Source organism: Meles meles, chromosome 8 (assembly GCF_922984935.1).
Source record: "Meles meles chromosome 8, mMelMel3.1 paternal haplotype, whole genome shotgun sequence".
In the NCBI taxonomy this organism is placed as follows: Eukaryota; Metazoa; Chordata; class Mammalia; order Carnivora; family Mustelidae; genus Meles; species Meles meles.
Window position 1 is genome coordinate 7,156,237 of NC_060073.1, and position 27,984 is coordinate 7,184,220.

At 43.0% G+C, this 27,984-nt stretch overlaps 1 protein-coding gene across 2 annotated transcripts; it reads left to right on the forward strand.

Moving 5' to 3' along the window:
* On the forward strand, positions 1-27,984 carry MAJIN (membrane anchored junction protein). Of its 2 annotated transcripts, XM_046016331.1 has the most exons (11): positions 1-252; positions 8,486-8,603; positions 16,142-16,187; positions 19,020-19,095; positions 19,267-19,392; positions 20,465-20,496; positions 20,809-20,900; positions 22,122-22,185; positions 26,224-26,296; positions 27,045-27,162; positions 27,761-27,984. In XM_046016331.1, exons 2-11 carry the CDS (start codon positions 8,503-8,505, stop codon positions 27,804-27,806), a joined length of 774 nt encoding a protein of 257 aa, XP_045872287.1. In that variant the 5' UTR covers positions 1-252; positions 8,486-8,502; the 3' UTR covers positions 27,807-27,984. The 2 variants fall into 2 exon arrangements, with proteins under 2 accessions (XP_045872287.1, XP_045872288.1); XM_046016332.1 differs by lacking the exon at positions 1-252 and having other exon boundaries at positions 8,487-8,603; positions 18,996-19,095.

Here is a 27,984-nt window from a genome sequence, read left to right on the forward strand (position 1 = left end):
GCTGTTGCCATGAAAGCAAGACTTGTCCCACGGAGACCCTTCTTGTCCCCTCATGTCTTCGGGATCTCAGCGAGTTTCTGCTTTCTAAGGCCTGACTGCACCTCGGGGGTAGAGACTGGAGTCAGGGCCCTCGGTGAGACGTCGTGTTCAGTGAATCCTGGCATCGGAGAAAGTGGGAAGATGCCAGCGCGCGTAGCTTCCTGTACCTCCTCGGCTCTTCTGAACTTGATTCCTTCGTTTGCACATCCACAGGTAGCAAACCCGCCACCGGAGCCCAGCAGGCTACCTAAAACCTCTCTCTGGCACCTCGAAATTGGACACGTCCCAATAAGGACTTCACATCCTCCCCCTCAAAAATTTACTTTGTAAGGCTACCTTTTCCAGGAAGTAGCCCTTTTTTCCTCTTCAATAAGTTGCTCAAGCAACTAGGAATCATCTTTGTTCTGTCTGGCTCCTCTGTCGATTCCCGCAGTCATAGCTAGGCGACTTCCTGGCCCTCTTGCAAACCAGTGACTGTAGACCAGGCTCCTTACCAGCCTCTGCCTTGAACCACAGGCTGGTCCTGGTCTTTTTTTTTTTTTTTTTTAATTTGCTCTTGTTCTGGGTTATTTCCCATATTACAACCCGATACACACGTCTTTCACTCACAGCTGTGTGGTCATTTCTTTATTATACCCTTCAGTGCCTTCCTATTGCTCTTAGGATAGACTCCATGAGTCATAACCTGGACTGTAAGTAAGGCCTTCATCCCTTCCCTAGCTATACCTTAGATGATCTCATCTGTTCAGTTGCTTTAAATATCATCTAAACACTGATGACTTAAATTTATATTTCCATCCTGATTTCTGTCTTTTGCACACTAGGCAACCACTCTCTTGGCATATCCACCAAGATGTCTAAAAGTCCTCTCAGACTTAACCAAAACAGAATGATGGGGTTTTCTCCACAAATCTCTCTCCCTAGAATCCTTGCCCAGCTCAGTAAAGGGTATGTCCCATTATCTACCTAATAAAATAGCAAAGGCTAAAAACATAAGAGCCATCCTTGATTCCCACATCTAGGCCATCAGACTAAAATATACCCCAACTGTTCACTAACTACTGAAACTCCTCGGTCAATATTAGCAGCATCTTTCCCCTGGATTACTACAAAAACTTCCTGACTGGTTCCCTGCTTCTACTCTTATCCTTGTACAGTTCATCTTTCTTTTTTCTTTTCTTTTCTTTTTTTAAAGATTTATTTATTTATTTTAGAGAGAGAGTGCATGAGCGTGGGTTGGAGGGCAGAGCAGAGGGAGAATCTCCAGCAGACTCCCCACCCAGCTTGGAGCCCAATGCAGGGTCTATCTCATGACCCTGAGATTATGACCTGAGCCCAAATCAAGAATTGGACGCTTAGCCAACTGGGCTACCCAGGTGCACCATGTACAGTTCATCTTTCTAAAGCATAAGTCATTTCACTTTTCTTTCTAGAACCCTTACCATAAAATTTGAACTCTTTACATTGGCCTACAGACCTTCCGTGATCTGGTTCCTGCCTATCTCTCACTTCATCTCCCTCTAGCCTGTCTTCATTCTCTGTGCTCCAGTCACACTGACCTTTCCATCCATTAAACCACCCATCACGGGGCACCTGGGTGGCTCAATGGGTTAAAGCCTCTGCCTTCGGCTCAGGTCATGGTCCCAGGGTCCTGGGATCAAGCCTTACATCGGGCTCTCTGCTCAGCAGGGAGCCTGCTTCCTCCTCTCCCTCTGCCTGCCTCCCTGCCTACTTGTGATCTCTGTCTGTCAAATAAATAGGTGAGATCTTTAAAAAAAACCACCACCACCAACAAAAAAAACCACCCATCACAGGGCATCTGTGCTTCCTGGGGGTTTTTTCCGCCATGACATGCTTTTCCTCTTAACTTTGCATGGTTGTTCCACTTTCCATGAAAGCCTCAACTCCGCTGTGACCTTGTCCGAAAGGCCTTCCCTGGCCACAGTAGTTAAACCAGCCTCCCAGTCACTCTTTACTATAAAGCCCTATTTTCTTTTCTTTAGAGTACTTAGAGTACTTCAGATTACATTTATATGTTCATTGTTGCTCTCCACATCTGAAATGTAAGCCCTTAAAGACAAGTTATCTTGCCTTTGTTACCTACTCTAAACATGCTCTAAACAGTGCCTAGTGCGAAGTAGGCTCTCAGATGTATGCCGACTGACTCATTGCTTATCTCTATAGTATTACTCTCAAAGCACTGTCCTTTTTGCCCACTATCTTCTGGGTTACTATACTTCTGTCTTTTGAAAGTGCCACGCTCTCTTCCAATTGAGGACTCTTACATCTGCTGTTTCCTGTACCCACCCCAGACCCACTCTCTGTTGGTGCCTTCCCTAACTCATACTCATCCCTCAGATGTGAGTCTGTTACTTACAGTTGGCTTCCATGATTTCCATTCTAGGGTAAGAGTCTCTATCATGTTGCCACATCACCCTATTCCTTTTTGTAGCAGTCATCACACTTAAAATTATTTGTAAGCTCTTTGCAGGTGAGGACCAAGTTCTTATTATTCTCCATTATATCTCCGGCGCTTTGTTTCTGGAACATGGTAGGTATGTGACTATTTGTGAGCTGAATGACTGGATGTTGAATGAACATGAGGAGAGAGAGAATCAAGTAAAAATGAGGAGAGCAGTTAGAGTATAAGATAGCTGAATCTGCCTTCCTTCTTGAATAGAAGTTTTTTGATCTTGTGGGATAGGGACAGGAAAGCATTTATATACATTGAAAGTGCTTTATCAATATGAGGTTGTTTGTTAAGATCTGTTCACCATCAGATCCCTATGGTTTGGTGGTTTTTCGAAGTACAAAGCTTTATGTTTCTTAGCAATAATAACTGATTTTTGGTATTTGAGAGCTAGGCTTAGATGATAAAATATGAAGAATTGAGGCTAATGTGGTGTCTAGGCCAGTTCATAATAAGTTAGACTGTCTTGCTTTAGCAATACATCTGAGTTTTAGTCTTGTCCTTGTTGTATGATCTTGGCCAAATTAGATGTTCTCAAGTCAAGACACATCTTTTTATAAATACAATTCTTATTTCCCCACTATCTCACCAGCATTGTAGGAAAGAAGATTTTAAGGGGGAGGGGGGAATTGGATTAAAGTTAGTAAAATATTTCAAATTTCCTGTGTGAAATTTGCTCTCTTTATATAAAAAGTAATTTAGTTTTCTTATTAACTTAATTTCTTCAGAATCCGCCATTGTTTCATGGGAAGAACAAAGCTGTATGTTTTAGAAGCTTTTCTTTTTACACTTTACTGTATCAGTCTTCTGTCACTAAGACCCTTGAGATAGGTACATCAAAGACTAAAGAGTTTTTAGCTCAAAATGATAGAATATATTCTTTTCTCTCCACCACTTGTTCTTCTGAAACTATTGATACTTCCCCCCCAACCCTTGAAAATTTTCTTTCCTACATGAACTGCTTCAGGGCAACTCACCCAGTGGTGTAACCAAAAAATAAACTGTCTTTCATTGCCAGCAGTCTTTTTTTTTTTTAATTTTTTTTAAGTTTTTATCTATTTATTTGACAGAGAGAGATCACAAGTAGGCAGAGAGGCAGGCAGCGAGAGAGAGAGAGGAAGGAAGGAGGCTCCCCGCTGAGCAGAGAGCCCATGCTGGGCTCGATCCCAGCACCCTGGGATCATGACCTGAGCCGAAGGCAGAGGCCTTAACCCACTGAGCCACCCAGGCACCCCTCATTGCCAGCAGTCTTACATCCAAATGCTTTTCGGGTTCCTGGAGTTGGTAGGATGTTTAGAGGTCTGCACTATAATGTGAATGCTAGTAGGTTGATTGTCATTAAATAAGCCACAGCTTCTGGTTAGGCTGGAGAGATGCAATATCATTCTATTGTTTTTCCAGAATAAGGAGCACAGATCTGGACCTATCGACCAAAGGCAGTTTTTCCAGTAGCTTTTAGGATGGCTAAGATGTAAGTGGAAGTGGCACTTGGGTCCCAAAAGCAGCAGAAGAGATTAACTTAGACTCCTTTCTGGTCTATTGAGTTGTCCAGTAGGCCTTTTAGTTTGGGGCATCTTCCTACCTCTCTGTTAGGTTTAGTTACTCCTCCACTCTCAAACAAAACAAAACAAAATCTGACACTTCCAAGAGCAAATCTATTCCTGAACAAATGCCAAGAGCATTTTTTAAAGATTGTGTCTAAAGAGTGAGAAAAAATCTAATGAGAAAAAAATGACATTGATAAGCATGAAAGTATCCCGGGTAGTCTTAGGTTATTAGTATCTTCTTGTACCATATCTTAACACTGCTTTTTAAAAAAAATTTTTTAAAGATTTTATTTATTTATTTGAGAGAGAGAGAATGAGAGAGAGCATGAGAGGGGAGAAGGTCAGAGGGAGAAGCAGACTCCCTGTGGAGCTGGGAGCCCAATTCTGTACTTGATCCCAGGACTCCAGGATCATGACCTGTGCTGAAGGCAGTGGCTTAACCAACTGAGCCACCCAGGTGCCCTGATTTGTTTTTAAATAAAGAATAACCTATGTGTAGAGTGCTACAATAAGCAATTATACCTTCATTATTTCATCAGCCGTGCTAGTCACTCTGCAAGGTGAAGAAACTGAGAATAGTTCCTTTTGAAAATAGTGCTTGAAGACAAACAAATGTGAATGCGACCCTTTAACACCTCCAAGAAATAATTCTAAGAACATTTAATCAGAAAAGCTTACATTTTGGTTTGATCCCTTTGTACCCAGATTGAGTTTGTCTCGAGTCATCCACAATTACGAGACCAGGGTTTACAGTTTATAAAGTGACTGACAGTGATGTGTTGTAATGGAAAATGTGCAGGCCAAAGGAATCAGCAGTCTTGGGGTGTGCTAATCCTGGTTGCATTCTGAGTTATGTGACCTTGTGGAAGTTATTTCCTACTTTGGCGAAATCAGTTTCTTCTCGTACCCTCTAAAATGAAGGGCATTTGAGGCTATAGGCAACCGTGAGTCTCTAGTTGGAAATATTCTCTAGTATAGAATCTCTATTCTGAATATCATTCAGTAGAGCCAGGCAGATGTCTGAGACCAGCCAAGGACTTGTGAAGGCAAAAGGAGAAGCTGGTCATCCGTCTTCAATCTAAGTTCTAAAACTTGGGTAGTAAACTCACAGTATCAGTGGGATTTCCCTATCTTGTTGCCTACACTCAGTCGTCACAGAGCCTGTCGTATTAGATCTGCCCAGTAAATGTATTTTGAATAAATGCTCATGAAAGCTCTTTTATTCTTTAACCCCGTGGAGGATTTTTTCATCAAATGTCCCCAGATATATTAAGTGACAGGACTTCCTCGTCATCTCCTTCCACCTCAGTAGTCAATATCATTAACCCCATAGAGCATTCAGCTCTGCTTTAGATTCTATGCACTGACCCAGATGTTTCTTTATTGGAAACAAATGACTAAAAACCTTTAAAAATCTAACATCCTTGCCAGGATGTCATTTAAAGCTAATTATTGGGAATTTTCAAAGAAAGGTTCTTGATCGGATGTGTCAGATTTTTGCACTGAGATGAAAGATAGCGCTTTCCTCTCATTAAATTTGCTTTTCTAGTGAGGCATTAAGAGAGAAACTTCAAATATATCAAAACAGCTAATGTTTATATAATACTCTAGAGTTTGTGAAGTGTTATTTACAATATAATCATACTTAATACCTCAGCAATTCGAGGGGTAGATGGGATTCCTGTTTGCAGGTGTAGAAACAGAAATGATGAGGCCAAGTGACTTGCCTGGAGTCTAATGACTAATAAGAGGCAGAGCTAGGACTCAAGCCTTGATCCTCCAATTCCAAATCTTACATCTTTCCAACTGATGGATATTGCCTCTAACCTTTTCTTTTTTGTTTTAAACCCATCGTGTTTTTTGATCACCCAAAAATGGGCTGAGAGTCCGACCCTTCATCTGTTGAGATCCCATAGTGTCGTCATGACTGCAGGACTCATGTTGGAAAATAACCTTGTGAAATCTTTGAACCACTACCACTTCTGTGGTTCTTTTGGACTATGCTCTCTAATCTTTATTTTCAAATGAGGTAATTAGTGTGTGCGGTGTTTGTTTCTGAAGCAGGCAGCCAGCAATTAACAGGCAGGCCCCAGCCAGAGAGGGCTGTTTTTACCTCTCTCAGACAGCCAGCTGTGGCACGGTGCATGAAGTTTCCTCTCTGGACTGTCATTTCCCGCAAATGTTCTTCATTTCCTTGACTCTGATCCCTCAGCCCTCCGTCTGTGATGAGAGTGACTGCATTTTAGGAGAACCCTCTGAATAAGTGAAAGCTCAGTTTTTGTGGCAGCAACCCAAGTCTTACCAGGTAGACTCGTTTCCTACTTAGAAAAAGTGTCACCTTAGCACCAAAAACAATCAAATTTAGCTCGTTCCTCCCATGCCTTGGACATGGGAATCAGTGAGCTTTTTTTTTTTTTTTTTTTTTCCCTTCAGGATATGAACAATATTTCCCCTCTGGTAACTTTGTAGTTGGCACCAACTATTTCTTTTCACTTTTGACTGCAATTCTAGTCTAAATAGTCTCATGGGCTCTGGCTCCAGCCTCCTGTCATTCTAATCCCAAGCAGCTGAGATCAGACACTGGGATATCTCTTTACTGGCAGGCCCAGACATGAACTTTGCAAATTGTGGGAAATTCCATTCTTTGGGCACATAGATCTCCTGATTCCACCAAACAAGTGTTGTCCTTGCTGAGTAGAAATGGTATTGGGGTAATATGGAGGAAAGAATAATAAAAATAGTCCTTTATGTGTATATAATATTTTAGTACTTATAAAATGATTTCATATGTGTGTGTGTGTGTGTATTTTTTTTTTTTTACTAAAACCCTCAGCAGAGTGGAAAAGTGGATAAGTGCATCAAGTCTGGCCTTATATTACCTCACTTTGAATCCCAATTCCAACATTCATATAGCTATGGAGAGGTTAATTCATCTCTCAGTGCCTCAGTTTCCTTATCTATCAAATTTAGACTATTGATTTCAGGCTTATTGTGAGGATTTTTTTTTGTTTGTTTATTTAAAGATTTTTATTTATTTATTTGACAGACAGAGATCACAAGTAGGCAGAGAGGCAGGCAGAGAGAGAAAGGAGGAAGCAGGCTGTCCGCAGAGCAGAGAGCCGGATGCGGGGCTCGATCCCAGAACCCTGGGATCATGACCTGAGCCGAAGGCAGAGGCTTTAACCCGCTGAGCCACCCAGGCGCCCCCAGGCTTATTGTGAGGATTAAGTGAAGTAATATATGTAAGACACTTAGAGCATAACAAAAAGCTATTGTTAGTTTTTGTTATTATTGTCTAACCAAGAAAACCAAGGCCTAGAGAAAATAAGGAGGGGTATCACAGCTAAGGTTCAAACCTGAATTATTCTTTCTTTGTGCCTGTTCGGTCTACCGCATCTTAGCTGCCTCTGAAATCAATACTTTGTGTTGTGTGTGGGTAGCTTTTATCCTCAGGAACTCTGGACCTCTAATCTCATTATTTATTACTTAAACTTCCATATGAAGAGACAGAAGATGCAGGGTTTATTATCTCTGCAAGTAAAAAGCACAGAAAAGTCCTAATGACTTAGAATACCACTAATCACTGTGCTTGATTCTTACTTTTGAGTGTGTCCCAAATGCCCTCTTGAAGGAGAAGAGACCTGCCATTCTCCTTTTTCCATCTTTCCCCTTTCTCCAGTTTCCCTCAGAGAGGACCTCAAGTGGGCAAAGGTTCTGGAATAGGAAAAGTAGAGCAAGTAAGTGCTAAGAGGAGAGTAGGCATTCTTGTGGCACGGGGCAGTCTCACAAGCGGTGAAGAGGAGGAATGGTTGAGAGCTGGGAAAGAGAGGGCGTTCCTCGGCAACACTGGGAAACATGAGTCTACATCCTTATTTGCTGTATTAGCTGTGACAGGAAGGTGTGCTCATCCCTTAACTTCACCTAAAATTAACAGTAGAGGTCTTCCTAATCATGCCACCTTGATGCATTTGGATTGTTTCATTATATGACTTGAGCCCTCTTCACACTGGCCTAGGTTCCAGGGAAAGTGGGGACAAGGGAGGAGAATAGATTCAGGAGATACTTGGGAGATAGATCTAATCTTAACAAAAACCTTGTGAGTCATCAGATGTTGCTATGATTAGTCTCAGGGAGAGAAGTGATTTGCCTGAGGTGTAAGGCAAACTACAAACCTTGAACTCAGGTGTTTTGATTTCAAGGATAGAGATTATCCCCAATCACCATATATCTTCCTCATGCACGTATGATCCAGGTGATTAATGAAGACAGTTAGTATAAAAACTGAGCCTAGGACAGCAGTGTTGAGTGTTGGACATTTTACTCATGAAGAGATGCTATATATTGGGCAGACTCTCTTTCCTATACCATAAAGCTGATAAGGAACTGTCTTTAGCTTTTTAATAATTCTCTCATATTTCTGTTTTCTTAGGCTATCATTTGGAAGCAATGAGTTTAAAACCCTTCACCTACCCGTTTCCAGAGACGAGGTTTCTTCACGCAGGACCCAATGTGTATAAATTCAAAATTAGATATGGCCACAGCATCAGGTAATTTTAAAGTTAGGAGAGTAGCCTTTGCAAATACAGGTTGGTACATTCCCACAGGTTATCTCTTCTCTGCCTTCACTCAGTCCTGGAGACTGGCTGAAGTATGTAGGACTCTGTTTCCCAGATATTTTATATTCCACATATTATTATTCAGGTAAGTTTCTAAGTTAGTGATGGCATACATTTGGAGCAGTGGTTCTCAAGATTTTTTTATCTCAGGATCCCTTTGCACTCTTAAGATTATCAAGGATCCTGAAGAGGTTTTGATAATTGTGGTTTTACCTGCCAATATGTGTCATGTAAAGATTAAAACAAAAATTAAAATAGCATACTTATTAATTTAAAAATAATATATCATTAAATGTTAACAGATAATATATTTTATTAAAAATATCTATATTTTTAGGGGCACCTGGGTGGCTCTGTTAGTTGATTTCCACTTGGGTCATGATCTCAGTGTTGTGAAATCAAACCCCACATCAGGCACCACACTCAGCGGGGAGTCTGCTGGAGATTCTCTCTTTTCTTCTTCTCTTCCCCTCCTCCTGCTCGTTCTCTCCCTGTCTCTAAAATAAATAGTAAAAAACCAATAATAATAATAAATAAAATAAAAATAATAAAAAAAACAAACAAGTATATTTCTAAAAAATTAATGAGGAGACTGGAATTATTCATATACCTGGGACTTACACCAGGAATTCAAGGATGGTTCAGCATACAGACATCACCCAGTATAGGGGCACCTGGGTGGCTCAGTCAGTTAAGCATCTGCCTTCAGCTCAGGTCATGATCCAGGGTTCTGGGATCAAGTGCTGCATTGGGTTCCCTGATCAGCAGGGAGTCTGTTTCTCCCTCTGCCCCTCCCCCCTGCTTTTGTGCGCTCTCTCTCTCTTTCATGCTCTCTCTTTTCACTCTCAAATAAATAAAACCTTTAAAAAAAAGAAATCAACCAATATACTATACTATACAATATAATATATAGTATACAATATACAATACAATTGTATACTATAGTATACAATACAATACTATATTGTACACTGCATTAATAGAATGAAGGGGAAAAAATCACATAATCATCCCAATTGATAAAGAAAAAGCATCCGAGGCAGACAGCCGCTCCTCTGCTGTACTGCCTGCCACTCCTTTGAGGTGTATTCAGTAAACTTTTACCTCCTTTAAGAAAAAAGAAAGAGGGGCACCTGGGTGGCTCAGTGGTTAAAGCCTCTGCCTTTGTCTCAGGTCGTGATCCCAGGGTCCTGGGATCGAGCCTCGCATTGGGTTCTCTGCTCAGCGGGGAGCCTGCTTCTCACTCTCTCTCTGCCTGCTTGTGATCTCTGTCTGTCAAATGGATGGATGAAATCTTTTAAAAAAAGAAAAAAAGAAAAAGAAAAGAAAAAACATTTGACCAAATCCAGCACCCTTTCATGATAAGAACACTCAATAAACTAGGAATAGAGGGGAACTTCCTCAGTATGATAAAGGCCATACAGGAAAATGCCACAGCTAATATCACACTCATTTAAAAAAAAAAAAAACTTTTCCCTTAAGATCAAAAATAAGACAAGGATGCATACAAATTAGAAAGGAAGAAGTGAAACTATATGTGTGGAAAATGTGATCTTACATGTAGAAAATCCCTGCCTGCCTCTCTGCCTATTTGTGATCTGTCTGTCAAAAAAAAAAAAAAAAAAAAAAAAGAACAAAATTGGAAGACTTGTACTTCCCAGTTTAAAAACTTACTACAAAACTACAGGTAATCAAAAAGTATGGTAATGGCATTAGGACAACTTTATAGACCATAGAATAGAATTGAGAGCCCAGAAATAAACCCTCACATCTATGGTCACTTTTTTTTTCTTAAGATTTTAGTTATTTGTTTCAGAGAGAATGAGAGAGAGCATGAGAGTGGGGGAGGGTCAGAGGGAGAAGCAGACTCCCTGCGGAGCACGGAGCTGGATTTGGGACTCAGTCTTGGGACTCCAGGATCATGACCTGAGCAGTTGCTTAACCGACTGAGCCACCCAGGCATCCTGATCAATTGGTTTTAATTAGAATGCCGAGACCATTCAACAGGGGATGAACAGTCTCTTCTCTTCAATCAGTGGTTCTGAGAAGAGTAGATATCCACATGCAAAAGAATGAAGTTAGACCCTTACCTTATACTGTATACAAAACTTAACTAAACATAGATCAAAGATCTAGGGGCACCTGGATGGCACAGTTGAGCTACCAGCTCTTGGTTTTGACTCAGGTCATGATCTCAGGCTTGTGAGATTGAGACCCATGTTGGGGTCCACTCAGTGTGGAATCCACTTAAGACTCTTTCTCCTGGGGTGCCTGGGTAGCTCAGTAGGTTAAGCCTCTGTCTTCGGCTCAGGTCATAATCTCAGGGTCCTGGAATAGAGCCCCACATTGGTCTGTCTGCTCAGCAGGGAGCCTGCTTCTCCCTCTCTCTCTGCCTGCCTCTCTGCCTACTTGTGATTTCTCTCTCTGTCAAATAAATAAATAAAAATTTTAAAAAGACTCTTTTTTCCTCTACTCCTGCCCCCCCAGCATAAATAAATAATAAAATCTTTTTTTTTTTAAAGATTTTATTTATTTATCTGACAGAGAGAGAGATCACAAGTAGGCAGAGAGGCAGGCAGAGAGAGAGGAGGAAGCTGGCTCCCTGCGGAGCAGAGAGCCCGATGCGGGGCTCGATCCCAGGACCCTGAGATCATGACCTGAGCCGAAGGCAGCGACTTAATCCACTGAGCCACCCAGGCGCCCCAATAATAAAATCTTTTAAAAAATAAATCAATGATCTAAATTTAAGAGCTAAAACTATAAAACTCTTAGAAGAAAACATAGTGACAAGTCTTTATGACTTTGAATTTGGCAGTGGTTTCTTAAACAATACCAAAGACATTGACAACAAAAGAAATCAGAGAAATTTGGACTTGACTAAAAAAAAATTTTTTTTAATGGTTTTATTTATTTGAGAGAGAGAGCATGGAGGGGAGGGGCAGAGGGAGAAGCAGACTCCCTGCTGAGCAGGGAGCTCAATGCAGGGCTTAATCCCAGGACCCGGGGATCACGACCTGAGCCAAAGGCAGACATTTAACCTACTGAGCCACCCAGGTGCCCCGACTAAATATTTTTTAAATTTTTTAAAGATTTTATTTATTTATTTGACAGAGACCCAGCGAGAGAGGGAATACAAGCAAGGGGAGTGGGAGGAGAAGCAGGTTTCCCACCAAGCAGGGAGCCCGATGAGGGGCTTGATCCCAGGACCCTGGGATCATACACTGAGCCAAAGGCAGATCCTTAACAACTGAGTCACCCAGGTGCCCCTAAATTTTTTTTTTTAATTGTGCATCAAAGGACACTATCAGCAGAGCTAAAGGGCAACTCACAGATGGGAGAAAATATTTGTTAATCATATATCTGGTAGGACTTTAATGTCTAGAATATAGAAAGAAGTACAACTCAACAGCAAAAAAATAAACCAATTTTAAAATGGACAAAAGACTTCAGTAGACATCCTTCAGCGGAGATACACAAATGCCAATAAGCACATAAAAAGATGCTCAGTATCATTAGTCACTACTGAAATGCAAATCCAAACCACAACGAGACACAACTTCATACCTACTAGGATAGCCATATAAAAGAAAAACAAACCACCACCCAGAAAATAACAGTTGGCAAGCATGTAGAGAAATTGGAGCCCTTGTGTAGTGCTTATGGAAATATAAAGTAGCGCACTAGCCACGGAAAACAATTTGGCAGCTCCTCAAAAAATTAAATGTGGAATTACCACATGACCCAGCAATTTCATTTGTAGGTTTGTGCCGCAAAGAATTGAAAACAGGGACGCAAGCAGATGGTTGTACAACACTGTTTGTAGCAATGTTATTTACAATAGCCAGAAGACGGAAACAACCCAAGGGTCCATCAAATTGGTGAATGGATAAACAAAATGGAGTTATCTGTATGGGGTGTGTGTGTGTGTGTATATATATATATATATACACAATGGAGTATTATTCAGCCATAAAAAGAAATTGCAAAAGAAATGAAGTTCTGATACAGGTACGACATGGACAAACCTTGAAAACATTATGCTAAGTGAAATAATCCAATAACAAAAGGAAAAAATATTGTAGAATTCCACTTCCATGAAACATTAAATAGGAAAATTTATAGAGAAATTAGAATAGGGGTTACCAGGGATGGGGTAGAGGGCAGAATGGGGAATTATTGCTTAATGAGTACAGCGTTTCTGTTTGGGAAGATAAACTTTGAAAATAGTGGTGATTGTTGCACACCATGGTTATGAGTGTAATTAACACCACTGAATTGTGTACTTTAAAATGTTTAAAAAGGGGCGCCTGGGTGGCTCAGTTATTAAACGTCTGCCTTTGGCTCAGGTCATGATCCCAGGGTCCTGGGATTGGGCCCCGCATCGCACTCCCTGCTAGGAGGGAAGCCTGCTTCTCCCTCTCACACTCCCCCTGCTTGTGTTCCTTTTCTCACTGTGTCTCTCTGTCTGTCAAATAAATAAATAAAATCTTTTAAAAAATGTTTAAAATGGCAAATTTTAGGTTAATATATCTTACTACAACTTTAAAGTGTGTTAATTTAAAATAATAACATATCCATTAAATGCTAACACATTTTTATTGGAAATAACCATATTTCAAGACAAAATATTAGTGAGAAGATTGGCATTGTTTTAAATTTTTGCAAATCTTTCTAGTGTCTGGATTAATAGAAGGCAGCTAGATTATATCTGCTTCTACATTCAATCTGTTGTGAATTTTTTTTGGGGGGTTGAGTTATATGAAAAAAATCCAGCCCCACATAGATGTGTTGTTGGGAAAGGTAGGGATTTGGTAATAGCCTTCACAGATCATTGTGGATATTCTTCTTTGACTCTTCATCAAAACTTGACAAGTGGTAGTTGTTTTATTTTAATGTAGTTTTTAAAAATTTTATTTATTTATTTGACAGAGAGCGAGCACAAATAGGCAAAGCAGCAGGCAGAGGGAGAGGGAGAAGCAGGCTCTCTGCTGAGCAGGGAGCCCCATGGGGAACTCGGTCCCAGGACCCTGGGATCATTACCTGAGCTGAAGGCAGACTCTAAACCGACTGAGCCACTCAGGTGCCACGTTAATGTAGTTTTTAAAAGAGATTTATTTATTTGAGAAAGAGAGCAGGTGGAGAAGCAGAGGGAGAGATTTTTCTCTTTGAAGATTTTATTTACTTATTTACTTATTTGAGAGAGAGAATGTGTGCCTGCAGCATGAGCAGGGGTGGGGCAGAGGGAGAGGGAGAGGCAAAGAATCCCAAGCAGACACAGCACAGAGCTGGGCTCGGGGCTCTATCACACATCCCATGAGATCATGACCTGAGCCAAAAGCTGGAGTTGGGCACTCAACTCCCTGAACCACCCAGGCTTCCCTAACGTGGTAGTCTTTTTGTTTTGTTTTGTTTTAAGACTTTATTTGTCTAGATAGAGAGAGAGAGAGTGGGCAGGCAGGTTTGGGGAACAGAAGGAGAGGGAAAGAGACAGTCTCAAGCAGACTCCGCACTGAACACGGAGCAGAGAGCCTGGAGTCCTACACGGAGATCAATCCCAAGAGCTGATATTGATCATGACCAGGGCTGAAATCAAGAGTTGGTTGCTCAGCCAACTGACCCACCCAGGTTCCCCGTTAATGTAGTAGTGGTTTTTTTTTTAAGATTTTGTTTATTTATTAGACAGCACAAGCAGGCAGAGAGGCAGACAGAGAGAGATGAGGAAGCAGGCTCCCTGCTGAGCAGAGAGGCCAATGATGCGGGGCTTGATCCCAGGACCCTGGGATCATGACCTGAGCAGAAGGCAGAGGCTTTAACCCACTGAGCCACCCAGGCACCCCAATGTAGTAGGTTTTTAAAGGTTTGTTGCAATATGGAATCTGAATCATATCAGTGAACTTTTTGAACTCTGCTACACTAAAACCCATTGGTTTGTCTTGTGCTATAAACGAGGCTTTAACCTATAATGATTTTGTGACGTGGTGTGTTTCATTGGTCATTTGGAAAATATTGGTTCACTGACTTATATAGATCATCCAAATGTCAACACATTTCATTATACAACATTATAAAATCATATTTGCTAATATCCCTACCAGTCTTAGAAAAGTGTTTAAAAACTTGAAAGTTGTCAACCTCAGTGTGGTGGGTAGAAGTTTTCCAAAGTTCAAGTTTTTGCTTGAAATCCTTAAATGTATCATTGATACAAACTGCCAGTTGCTTTCCTTTTTTTTTTTTTTAATTTTTATTTATTTATTTGACAGAGAGAGAGATCACAAGTAGGCAGAGAGAGAGAAGGGGAAGCAGGCTCCCTGCTGAGCAGAGAGCCCAATGTGGGCCTCGATCCCAGGACCCTGGGATCCTGACCTGAGCTGAAGGCAGAGGCTTAACCCACTGAGCCACCCAGGCGCCCTGTCAGTTGCTTTCCTTGAATCGATAAGCTCAGTCTCATGAGAAAATGTCAGATTCCTAAAATCTGAATAGTTTGAACAGTTTGTCTGTTAACTGATTATTGAAGGAAAACAACGTCCCATGAAAAGACCAGCTAGTTCAGTTTGCAATTTAAACAATTGTACGAGTGCTTTTCCTCAAGACAGCCATCGTATTTTGGTGTGCAGAAGTACTGTATGAGTACTTTCCATTTTATCACATGATGCATTAAAAAGACATGTATTTAAGGGTTGAGATTTTATAAAATTATTAATTTTTTCCTGCTTCCTGAATTATAAAGGAAGCTGGACTTTTTTTCCCCGTGTGGCAGTTAAGATGACCACAACTGGTAGTACAGTTTAGTGCAACTGGCTAGACTTGTGCAAAGGCACCAGCAATTTTGCCCTCTACTGCTTTTGCACTAACGGTTAAAATGTTAACATAGCAAAATAAATAAAATCTTAAAAAAAGTGGGGCGGGGGGCACCTGGGTAGCTCAGTGGGTTAAAGCCTCTGCCTTCGGCTCAGGTCATGATTCCAGGGTTCTGGGATGGAGCCCCGCATCGGGCTCCCTGCTCAGGGGAGGAAGCCTGCTTCTCCCTCTCCCACTCCCCCTGCTTGTATTCCTGTCTTGCTGTGTCTCTCTCTGCCAAATAAATAAAATTTTTAAAAAATAAAATGTTAACACAGCAAAAAAGGGCAAATAACATCTTATTATTACTATAAAAATAGTTTTGCCCTTTGAGATCCCTTGAAAGGGTCTTGAAGACTCCTGGTGGTCCACAGGCTTCACTTGAGTACACCTCTAACAAATTAACTTTCACAGTGGGAATTTCGGGTCTTGGCAGGTTACTGGAGAAGATATTTTGGTACAGCCTCCTACCGGTTCTCAGACCACACCACCTAGGTGATCACTTTTTCCCACGAGCCCTGGGTCAACACACACCACGGTTACTTAGTCGTGAAAGGAAGTGTCGTTTTTACTCTACTGTCTTCACAGTTTTCCTTCTCGGTTTACTTACCTCTGATCTGTTTACCTTCTAGAGGGGAAGAAATAGAGAATAAGGAAGTCATCGTCCAGGAGCTGGAGGTAGGGAAAGAAGCAGACGACTTCTGGGAAAGTTATTTTTTAAGCCAAGGATGTGTCCAAATCCAGATCTTAATTATTTCCTGTGAACTGAGTCACAGCCTCCACCTGATCTCTTGGCTTCTCCCTGCCATATTTCCTCTGCAAAGAAACTTCACTGTTTTTCCAGGAAAATTAAAGCCTGTATCCTTTGTCAGTTCTCCTAGTTGAAGCGTCAGCACCTTTGAGGTGGAGTTCTATTGTTTCCACCAGAGTTCCCGGCCCTCCGCAGCTCTCTTTTGTGGCAGCTGGCATAGAGAAAGCTCCTGGAGGACTGCCGCCTTCCAGGGCTCTGGGAAACCTCACCCTCCCAACTACTGCCTTGTACTCGACGTTCAGGAAACTCAACTGTAAATACACAGACAAAACTGCTGTGCCTTCGCTTTAACTGGAAACATTTGCCGTTTGCTTTATTCCCACTTCATTTTCATTCCTTTTCTACCCAGCTTTAGGTTCTCCCTCAGGAAGAAGATCGAGCAAGTCAACAGCTTTGTAAACTGGTGAAAGCATTGTCCAAGGAGTTAGAGCCCTGGGTGCTGGCCCTGGATTCCAGCCCTGGCTGAGCTACCAATTAGCTGTGCAGCCCCCCAGCAAATCGTTCTCGTGCTCTTAATTGTCTCATTCATAAAATGAGAGTGATAAACTAGGTTATTTCTCTTCTAACTTCACAACTCAGTGATTTATGACTGTTCGAATTTATGAACACATCTGCTGCCGTATTTCAAAGAATTTGAATACAATGAAATATACAAACAAAACTCTATGAAACCAAAAATTTAAGTCATAGCCTTAAGGTACGGTATCTATCTATAGCTCTTTGGCAAAGTGGTTTTTGTTGTTTTTTTTTTTTTAAGATTTTATTTTTTTATTCGACAGAGACACAGCAGGAGAGGAAGTACAAGCAGGGGGAGTGGGAGAGGGAGAAGCAGGTTTCCCGCTGAGCAGGGAGCCTGATGCAGAACCCAATCCCAGGACCCTGGGATCATAACCTGAGCTGAAGGCAGAAGCTTAACGACTGAGCCACCCAGGCGTCCCTCTTTGGTTAAGTCTTGAAAGATACGTTAGGCTCTTGCAGGAGCTCACACGCATCATTATAAATAACAGTTATTTTAATATAGGACCATGACAGTTTTCCACTTATTTTAATAGTGAGTAGAGGAGAGTTTATTTCACTTTGCTTCAGTTAATTCCGTCAGAGAAAAACTCAAGGCAGCATAGTAAAGTGGAGAGAGCATAGACCTCAGAGCCAGTCACATCTGGATCTGAGTTAAGTTCTGCCTTCACACTGGGATTTGGGGGAAGTTCCCTGTATTCTCTGAGCCTGTTTTCCTACCTGTCAGTGAAGTTCATAAAAGCCCCTGTCTCCAGGCTGTGGTCGTGACCCAGGCCGGATGTGTGCAGTGCCGGCCACACAGTGAGCAGCTCCGTACATCATCACAGCTAGAGAGCTACGAGCCCACCAGACCTTTCTAAGTGCTTCTTACATGTTCTTTCTCTCAGTTTTGAGTCGGATGTTACCATCCTCTTTTATTTATCCAGAAAGCGTTTATTGCTAGGCAGCGAGCCTCATGGTTAGGGGGGTAAACTCTGGAACCCCACTGCCTGGGTGTCTCATAAGGTCTCTGTGACTGTTAATGTGTATAGTAACAATGACATTTGACATCATGATTATTCAATAACTATTAGCTCTTAAGATTATAAGCCAGAGGCTCCTTCCTGGCTGGTTCAGTTGGTGGAGCATACGACTCTTGATCTTGAGATCATAAATTTGAGCCCCCTGTCGGGCACAGAGATTATAAATAAATAAACTTTAAAATTATAGGCCAGATACTATGGCAGTGCAGAGAATACAAAGATAAGTAAAGCATCATTTCAGGGCACCTGGATGGCTCAGTGGGTCAGAGCCTCTGCCTTCAGCTCAGGTCATGATCTCAGGGTCCTGGGATCGAGCCCCGCATCGCATCAGGCTCTCTGCTTAGTGGGGAGCCTGCCTCCTCTTCCCTCTCTCTCTGCCTGCCTCTCTGCTTACTTGTGATATCTGTCAAATAAATAAATAAAATCTTAAAAAAAAAAAGCACCATTTCTGCCTTCTGTGAGCCCCAATACGAGGAAATCGAGGCTTAGAGAAATGACAAAATTAAGACTGAAATTCAGGTGTTTTCCCCATAGAAATCCAGTAGTCTTTTTATGATACCAAACTGTTTAGTTGGTGAATATTAATAAGCATAGGTTAATTAGAGACTAATCAGTTAAGATTTTTAAAAAGTGGAAGAAAAGGCTGAACTTAAGCTAAAGTAAAAAAACTACAAATCAATAAATACTGGTACTATTCATTCACTCAGTCAGTATACATTTACTTGAGGTAGACACCAAAGAAGGGATGGTAAAATAAATCAGGTGTATATTCTAGCTCAAGATCTCTCAGTAAGGAAAATAAAACATATGTGGATGGAATGTAATAAAGATCCAAGGCTAACTACTGTGAAGTTAGAAACTAATAGTTAATTTACAACTTGGGGAATCAGGAAGAGTTTCCAGAGGAGATAGCTTTTGAACTGGCCCTTAAAGACAGGTAAGATTTGGACATACGCTGATGGGTAGAAAGGGCATTTCAGGCAGAGGAACAGACTCTGCAGGAACACAGAAATGGAGAAGCAGAAGGCATGCTCAGGGACTAGTTCAGCTTTAATGGAATATAGAGTATAGAAAAAGCAGCGCCAGGTATAAACAGAAAGATTGGCCAGGACCAGACAGTATTAAAGTCATTTCAAGTTGGTTGGTTTGTTTGTTTTCCAGGATTCTATTCGTGTAGTCTTGGGAAACTTGGACAGTCTGCAGCCATTTGCTACAGAGCACTTCATTGTATTTCCCTGTATCCTTTCATTTCTGGATAGAAATGAGCTGCAGATCACATTGGAGATCCAAATGGAAGCTGCAAACCCACAGACCAAACCAGGGAAAGGAGAGGGTCTTATCCTTAAAGTAATACTCAAGGATTCATTCGGACTGACTCCTTTCCTCACTCCTTAGCACCGTTTTCCAGATAAAAGCAAATGGGAGAGAGTGTCCCACCTGAAATTCAAGCATGGGGAAATCGTCTTGGTCCCCTATCCATTTGTTTTCACTCTCTATGTGGAGATGAAATGGTTTCATGAAAACCTGTCACCTGGTAAGTAGAATGATGGGAGTGAGAGGTAGAGAAGAAATAGGGAAGGTTGAATGTCCGTGGGTGAGCAGTGCACGCTCAGTATGGCAAAATGGTCAGCCAGACTGGGCCCCATCACTGCACGGGGCAGAGGTTAGGAACCGAGTGCTCCAAGCCAGACCGAACGGTTCAGATCCTGGTGGATTTGCCACTTAATGGTTGTATGACCTTAGATGAATTAGTTAATCTTTCTGTGCCTTCTTTGTGAAATGGTGAAGAATAAGAATAGCACCTATCTCGTTGGGTTGTTAAAAGGATTAAATATATATACATACTGGTAGGTGAAAAGGAGTACAAAGTCTAACAGTAATCACTCAGCCAAAGCGATCTCCTATTAAAAAATACCTCCTTTCCCTTTAGAGTATGCAGTGACTTTCACCTTAGGGATGTCTTAAAGGCATCCCCAGTTTTTAATCTCTGAAGGCCATTGCTATTTTTAATCATAGAGGGACAAACATACCTGCCAGTTTTATTGGGGAAAAGAGTGCAAAGGCCTTGTTTCAGAATATCTCCCCAGTTCGTTGATCACTGATGTTTGAAGTTCCATCTTGTTTCTTTTAGTAAGGATCATTCCCTTTTAAGTGGCATATCATTAGAATACAGTACGAATGTAATACTTTTGAGCTTGTAGATGACAGTAGTTCTAAAATGGGGGAGGAAGAGAATTTGAAGACATTGTATTTCTAGCAAAAGTGGTATCAGGCAGAAGGAAGGGCAGACACAGAGGTTTTTGTCTAGGACAAGTTCTGAGAAATAAGTGATAGCCAGAAATCCAAGTGTAACAGCATCTTGGGATGCCTGGGTGGCTCAGTGGGTTAAGCCTCTGCCTTCGGCTCAGGTCATGGTCTCCGGTCCTGGGATGGAGCCCTGCATCGGGCTCTCTGCTCAGCAGAGAGTCTGCTTTCCCCTCTCTCTGCCTGCCTCTCTGCCTACTTGTGATCTCTCTCTCTGTGTCAAATAAATAAATAAAATCTTAAAAAAAAAAAAAAAGAAACAACATCTTGATCCACTATGACATTTAAATTTCCTATTGTAGGGGAGCCAATAAATGACAGTCCTCTTGGCTTGGTAAGTTTGCCTTTTCTATGCAAGATGACAATTGCCTTTATTGCCTGTGTTGTCCGAAAGGTTCTGCTCTTACCTCTCCCTCTGCCCCTTGGTTGCTGCTCAGATTCAGTCAGAATTGTATACATGAGACCATATCTTTCCTGGTGGCCAGATTGCTGAGACAGTCTCTAACAGAATGCCTATCCTTACTTGAAAAGCTGGTGTTAAAAGTCACTTCTGGCAATTTAAAGATGGGGAGTTCTCTTCACTGTGCCCTCATGAACTGTGAACAGCTCTGGAAAAGAGTCACAGGAGTCGGGTTCCTTTCTGAAGGTCCTAGCAGAGAGGAAGGCAGCGGGAGCCATGACGAGGAAACGAAAACGAGTGGAAGTGCCCAGCTCCCCCAGCAGGCCAGCGCTGGACAGGTCAGTGGTGTTGGGAGAGAGTCTAAATCCTGCATCCTGGCTAGGCTTTGCCAGCAATTTGGCACGCAATCTTGTCCTTCAGTGAGTCACTTTTTGTCTTGGGTTCGTTGGTACTTGCCTGTTTCCATGGGTGGACTAAGGGAAGGAGACAAGTTGGTGTTTGCAATACAATTGGAACACGATTCCTTCTTCAGCAAAATGGGATTCTTCTGTTCATCAGATAGTGGCTGGGAGGAAATGCAGTCAGATCTATACCACTGAATCCGACTTGTACTTAGTGAACATTTAGTATGTCATATGACCAGAAGGCGTAAGACCGGAAGTCCCTGAATATTATACAAGAACATAGAGAAACCTGCAAAAGAGTGAGAAAAAAATATATAATTCTATTTTACCTAGTAAGCAGTAAACATTTGGAATTCTACCTTAAGAGATAGAGTAGGCTAAAATGGAAATGTCTGCAAGAGGTTATGTACCAATTACTGCGTGAGATGCTGCGACATGAGGGGCAATGTTGAGCCCATCCCTAACCTGCCAAAGTTGCTGTCGGCGGCGGCGGGGGGTGGGGGGGTGGTTACTTCTCTTCTTCCCAGGTTCTGTCAGGGACAGAGTGAGTCAGTAAGGTAACACAGTCATTCTCATTAGCACCCAGAGACGGCAGCTAGAATAATCCAAGATGTGGTCTGCCCTCCAGCCCAATGTGCTTTCAGCCTGTGTTCACGGAGAGCAGCTGCTCCCTTCCCGGGACCGCGTGGTCTCACAGGAGCAGTAAGGGTGGACCGTGAAGGAGTTGAGCCCTCTACCCTCCAAATGCGCATGTCAGGGAAGAGTTAGGAAATTTCTTTCCCAGCCAGGTGGAATGCGAAGGTTCTTGGAGGTGTGAAGCTTTGCTCAGTTCTGTTTGACTGAATTTCCCATGAGGATGAGGCCTCAGTCTTGCCTTTCTCTGGGTTTGATGCAGGCAAGTATTTCAAAATCTGGTTACCTGCCGGCAATCGCATTTTTCCTTTCTCAACCCCTAGATCGCTAAATGTCTCAAATTGGGATTCTGCTGTGAATTAAAGCAGCACCCAAAGAGAATTTGGCCACACGATTTATTCTGCAGGCCAGGAGTGGTATAAAAATAGCCAACCTGCTGAAATATTCATTTGGGCCACATTTGCTTAAATGTGGTGATGTTGCTGCTGCCAGTAACATTTCCTGGGCTTTTCCCCCACTCAGGACCAAGATGGGGATTTCCAGCCAAGGCCCCAGCAAAAAGAAGCCCCTTATGGAAACCAGGAGGGTAAGCACCAAAATGGAGGCTTTAAGGCTTCTGGCTGTTCCTGCTCTGTTACAAGTCAGGCTTCCTGTTACCAGCACATCTTGGTCCTAAGTACAGACGGAGCCGGACCCGACTGAACTCACTCTCAGGTTTCACCGTCTGCAGAGCAACATCCAACCATTCCAGCCTTGCCACGACCTGTCCCCAAAATGGCCACGTAATATGCACATGGGTGAATCCTTTTGTTAAAAGGTCTTTTCTTCTCAGCTTAAAAGGCTGCTTCTTGTACTCTGCAGTGAGATAAGAAAACAGGTCTGTTGAATTGTGGTGGGATCCGATAGAGAATTTTTTCATTTTATTTTATTTTATTTTTTTAAAGATTCCATTTATTCACTTGACAGAGAGAGACCACAAGTAGGCAGATAGGCAGGCAGAGAGAGAGGAGAAAGCAGGCTCCCTGCCAAGCAGAGAGCCCGATGCGGGACTCGATCCCAGGACCCTGAGATCATGACCTGAGCCGAAGGCAGAGGCTTAACCCACACTGAGCCACCAGGCGCCCGAGAATTTTTTTGTTTTAGAAACCTTTTTGCTATCATTCTACACTGGGATCTGAGCCTGGGAACATCTAGTTTTTATAGATGAGCTAGGCGTGTATCAGCACGGGATGCTGGTAAGAGAAAACTTCATGTAGGGCAGTCACAGGCTGACCCCAGTAGTATTTGATTTCATTTGTGAGGCTTATTCCCCATTTAGATATTCCTATATCTGCTGCTACTCCATTTCAGAGCCTCGGTTCCGCAGTGGTCTCTAAAAGAGCGCTCTTTTTCTTTCTTCCCCTCTTGAGAGAGCTGTAACTTGTGCCTTCTTCTTGCTTTTCACTTATCTCTCTAAAGTAGCTCTGACCTTCTATATTTAAATACTCCCAGTTCACCTCCCTCTCCTTCCCAAGTCCCACAGCATGACCAGTTACAGACCAACACCTCTATGTGCATTTATAGACTTACTGGGTGTCTACTGCGTGCCACATGTTAGAGATATCGTGCCCTCCTCTAAAAATGCCAATGGTATGAAGCTAGGCAGACAATTATTGATAGATGTGCTATGTAAGGGAATAAAAGAAGTACAGGGAACAAAGAACCCACAAAGGGGAACCTAATCAGGTGGATGTGAGGGAGGGCTCCCAGAAGAGCTCAAAGAACTAAGGCCAAGAGGACGGAGTACAGGGCATTTGGTGACTGCAAGCCAGTGTACCTGGGGCCTAGCTTAAGTGAAAGTACAGTGCTAAGAAATGTTACTGAAGAGGTCAGCACAGTCTGGATCACGACGGGCTTAAGGCTGCCTTCAAGAGCACAGGATTTCCCTAAAAATTACCCTAAAACATTTTTAAAGTAGAAAAGTAAAGTGATTTTCATTTCTGAATGGTTATTCTGCCTCCTGTTTGCAAGCTATTGTGTTAGTTGCTGGGGTGCATGCAAACACGTAAAACTGGCTTCTTTCCAGTAACTTACTGTTTAGTTGGGGAAAGAGAACGCTGAGGGACTCGGACCTCTGTCTCTGGGAGCAGGGGCAGGGCACAGGACCCCTTGTGCAGCGTGGCCCACTGAGTGATTATAGGCAGATGATTGCCCTCTTCTATACTGCCATCCTTTCAAGAAGGAGGAAAAAGACATGAGCAAGTACAGGAGGAGTACATGAAGATCTGAAGAACAAAGACGCTTTATACAACCCAGATAATTACTATTAAAAGAACATTTCCCTCACTCTCTATCCTTCATACCTTCCTATTCTTAGTTTGACACATCATCTCCCTCAAGAACAGTACCCACAGTTTCTTACTCAACATAATTGCCTTTTCAACCTGATACTGGGTTTAGAGAAAAACAAGAAAAAAAAAACCCCAAAAGGAACATGTTTATTGATTTTGACTCAAAGCCCAATGACAGTCTCCATTGTAGACCCTGTTCCCGGACAGAGGATTTCTCCTGAATTAGACTGATCACAGTAACTCTCAGTATAAGTCACTTGAGCTGGAAAAATTGAATTTGCTCCTATGGTCCAGTGCTTAAAATTTCCTCTCCCCTTTGGGGAACTCGGGGTGTTGGGTCACAGTCAGCGTGGACGGTCATGTCTGAGCACGACACCACTGGGATCTGGTACGGGGAAAGCTTAGTACACGGCACGTATCTGAATAAGGTGTCTTTCATAAGAGGTGTTTTGGGGGGAATGGGAAGGAAAAGCAGATCCATTCCCTTTATTACTTCAGGTCCCAGGCTAGAGATCCATACTTCGTGAGGATAAAAAGTGGGGGAGAGCAGAGCAGACGAACAGACTGTCGTGTGCGTAGCTTTTGGTCTCTCTTTTTTGTTTGTTAGTTTTTGGGGGGTTTTTTGGTTTTTGGGTTTTTTTGCCACCTTTGCTTCAACTGTACTTCTAAGTAGATCTGGCCCTGAACATACAGAGAACAACCTTGTGCTGGGTTGTAAGTGCATTATGTCTTGTTGGAAGTCCCAGATGGTGCCCTCAATCTTATTTCAGGCTGTGTTTTTCCTTTCTTATGACATTTGCCTAAAAAGACATCTGCCAAGTTTTCAGGAGAGCAGAAATGCTAGACTGTCTTGTGAAGGGAATCTCCCCTGGTCGGGAGATCTTTACCTTTGCCCCAGGGCCTGTGCCCTTCTGTTCCCCACTGCCAGCCTAAGTAGATGCTTTCATTAGGGCCAATGCAGCAGAATTTAAGCTCCAATCATAGTTTCATTCGATCTGCAAGAATCGTTTCCTCAAGCTACAAATCAGAGCTGTATCCCTGTAAACCAGTGCTCCTGGAGAGGTAGAGGAGGTAAGAGATGGTTTTCTTACTCCCCAGACTTCCCTTTCATGTTTACAGGAATGTTACTTAAGTAGCAGCCTATATGTTCTGGAATCTGAGGTTTTGTGGAAAAGTTTCTCTTAGAAATACAGCTTAGGGCGCCTGGGTGGCTCAGTCGGCGAAGCGTCTGCCTTCAGCTCAGGTCATGATCTCAGGGTTTGGCGATCAAGCCCGGCATCGGCCGCATTGGGCTCCTTGCTCAGTGGGAAGTCAGCTTCTCCCTCTGCCTCTCCTCCTGCTTGTGCTCTCTCTCTTTCGCTCACTCCCTATCTCTCTCAAAAATCAATCAATCAATCAAATCTTAAAAAAAAAAAAAAGAAAGAAAAGAAATACAGCTTATGCTTCAGTTAGCTACATCCTAACTTTCCTAGAGGCTTATCATACCTCTGCCTCCTGACCCACCTTGCCAGTCTATGTAGTTCTTGCTGTAGGATTCTTCACCAGCACGATGGCTCAAGGAACTTCCCAGCACTGCTGCGTAGTCAGGCGCTCAGGTCCTTTCCAGGTGAGGGGAGTGGCCAGTTGGCAGAGAATACCAAAGGAAATACATGAACCGTGATTCTGAACATCAGGGTGTCAACTGGAAATGTGCGGGCTTGGAGCTGGGTTGTAGGATGTCCCCTTCAAAGTACTAAAGAAGTTCTACAAAAGAGTAGCCCAGAGGCACCTGGGAGGCTCAGTGGGTTAAGCCGCTGTCTTCGGCTCAGGTCATGATCTCAGGGTCCTGGGATCGAGCCCTGCATTGGGCTCTCTGCTCAGCGGGGAGCCTGCTTCCCCCTCTCTTTCTGCCTGCCTCTCTGCCTACTTGCGATCTCTCTCTCTGTCAAATAAATAAATAAAATCTTTAAAAAAAAAAAAAAAAGAGTAGCCCAGGGAGAAGATTGAGTTGTAGTGCGCCGGTTGCTTGGCCATAGTCATGCCTACACTGTCCCAGCTCTAGCCACACTCACCACATTTACTTGTTAATGTGCTGTGCCTTTGTACATCACGTCCCTGCCTAGAATGCCCTACTCTCCCTGACTATCTCCTCACCCTAATTAGGACAAAATCCCACTCAGCCATCAAGTCTCCATCCGTATAGCACTTCCCCTATGAAGTCTTCATTGGCTAACCACCAATCAACAAATAGCATTCAGCTCACCAAGCTCTACAGGAGTAAAGTTTAAAACTTCTCTTGGTCCTCTTTTTTTCAGAATGCAGAAAGAAAAACCCAGCAGGAATGGCAGGAGACGCCAACATTTAACGCCACTGACATCCAGGAACAGGGTAGGCTCTGGGAATTTTATTCTCTTTTAATAATCGTCCTGTCCTCTTTAGTTCTCTGATGAGCAGAGCAGCATGGCGTTCTGAGTCTGGGCCCGCTTGCTGGGCGATGCGTCCTGCTCCCATGGAGATGCCTGCTGGCTGTCCTGGGGGCCTGTCCTTGAATAATAAATGAAAGCTCCCCAACCCCCAGAGAAGCAAAGGGAAACAATGCATGTACTTCCTGTGCTCCTGATGGTGGAAATGACGCTCCCACTATGTGAAAACATTTCTACGTGGAGTGATAAGTTTTACAGAAAAGTTGGGAGGGATGTGTTTCACTTTTTTGTCTCGTTGCAGAGTTATCTTTGGGAAGCCGTCTCTCCCCTTCTTCCCTTCAGGGCATTAGTGTTCATACTGAAGGTGCAGTGGGTGCTTGGCAGGGGCCGGGAATGCGGGGTAAGGTGTAGTCTAGCGTCAGGACTCGGTAGGGACTGCAGTCAGCACAGATGCTGGGATGTAAGCACGCGAGTTCTTCAACAAGTCGTCATTCCATGAGAAGACCAGCTGTGGTGGGTGGCTAGGGCTTGAGCAGTGTAAAAATCTCAAGGGCCCAACTAAAAATACTCCAAGGTTAGAATAACATCTCCCGAGCTGAGATGAAACTGGAAGGTCAGGACAAACGAATCTTAATGTGAGGCCGCCCTTGGTCCGCACGATGTCCCAGGAAAGCAGCCCACAAACTAACACTCTTTCCCTGTTTTCCTCGCAGATTCTAAGTGGGAAGACAGCCTAGCCGAGCAGATCATCCCCCCGCTGCCACAAAGCAATCCACCTCCAGCTAAAGGACCCCCAGAGTTGCGAACCAGTGGCTTCTTCGGGTTTCTAAGGTAGGACCGCTGTTGCTCTTACCATCACACTGAAACCCAGGGCAGTCTAGCTCCAGAGTTGGCCTCATCGAGTCTCTCAGGGAAATTAGAAAAGAAAACAGATTACCTGCATAATCTCTATTTCCCCCAGGATACTTAAGGGAAGTGAGACTGCATGAGGGCCCTAACTGAATCTAATAAAGACTGTGTCTTGTTCATTCTTACACAACCCCCGCCCATGGCCTGGCATCGGACCTCATTTCACAAGTGCTGCTTGCACAGAGACTAGTCTTATCGTTGGGTCATTCAGACTCTTTGGTTACCAAAATGCTTCCATTCTCCTCCTCTGCATCTAGGCTGTGTCTTCAGAGTCCTTTTTGCAGAAGACAGTCAGCAGATCCCTTTCTCTCTCTACAGCTCAGCTGCCCCATTGAAATTCTCCTTCGTCATGCCCCACTTCTGAGTATAAGCTAACTTGGGTACCTTTTCAAATGCGGCTCCAGAGTTGAATCCATACAGTGATTCCCCCAAAAAATGCTCTGGTTAATGGAGCCTTAATGGGACTGGGAGAAGGGAGGGACGTCCCGAATCTCAAACCGTTCTGCTCTCCTTCCCACAGCTCTCTCTTCCCCTTTCGCTATTTCTTCAGAAGGAGCAGCCAGTGAGCCTTCCAGATGCAGCAGGGGAAGGGTGTCCGCTCACACTGACTTTTCACATTCCGTCCTCTGTCGCGGGGAACGCGGGCTCCAGACTCCCGGAGTCCCCTTGTGGGTTTGTCCTATCCTTTGCCCCTTTACAGTGGATTTTTTTTTTTCAATTTAAAACACTAAGAAAAGAACTTCC

Coding starts and splice junctions, on each gene's coding strand:
- MAJIN (XM_046016332.1), top strand. CDS start 8,503: ATGAGTTTAAAACCCTTCACCTACCCGTTTCCAGAGACGAGGTTTCTT. Junction 19,096..19,266: donor GCACTTCATTGTATTTCCCT/GTATCCTTTCAT, acceptor ACCGTTTTCCAG/ATAAAAGCAAATGGGAGAGA. Junction 26,297..27,044: donor CACTGACATCCAGGAACAGG/GTAGGCTCTGGG, acceptor TTTTCCTCGCAG/ATTCTAAGTGGGAAGACAGC.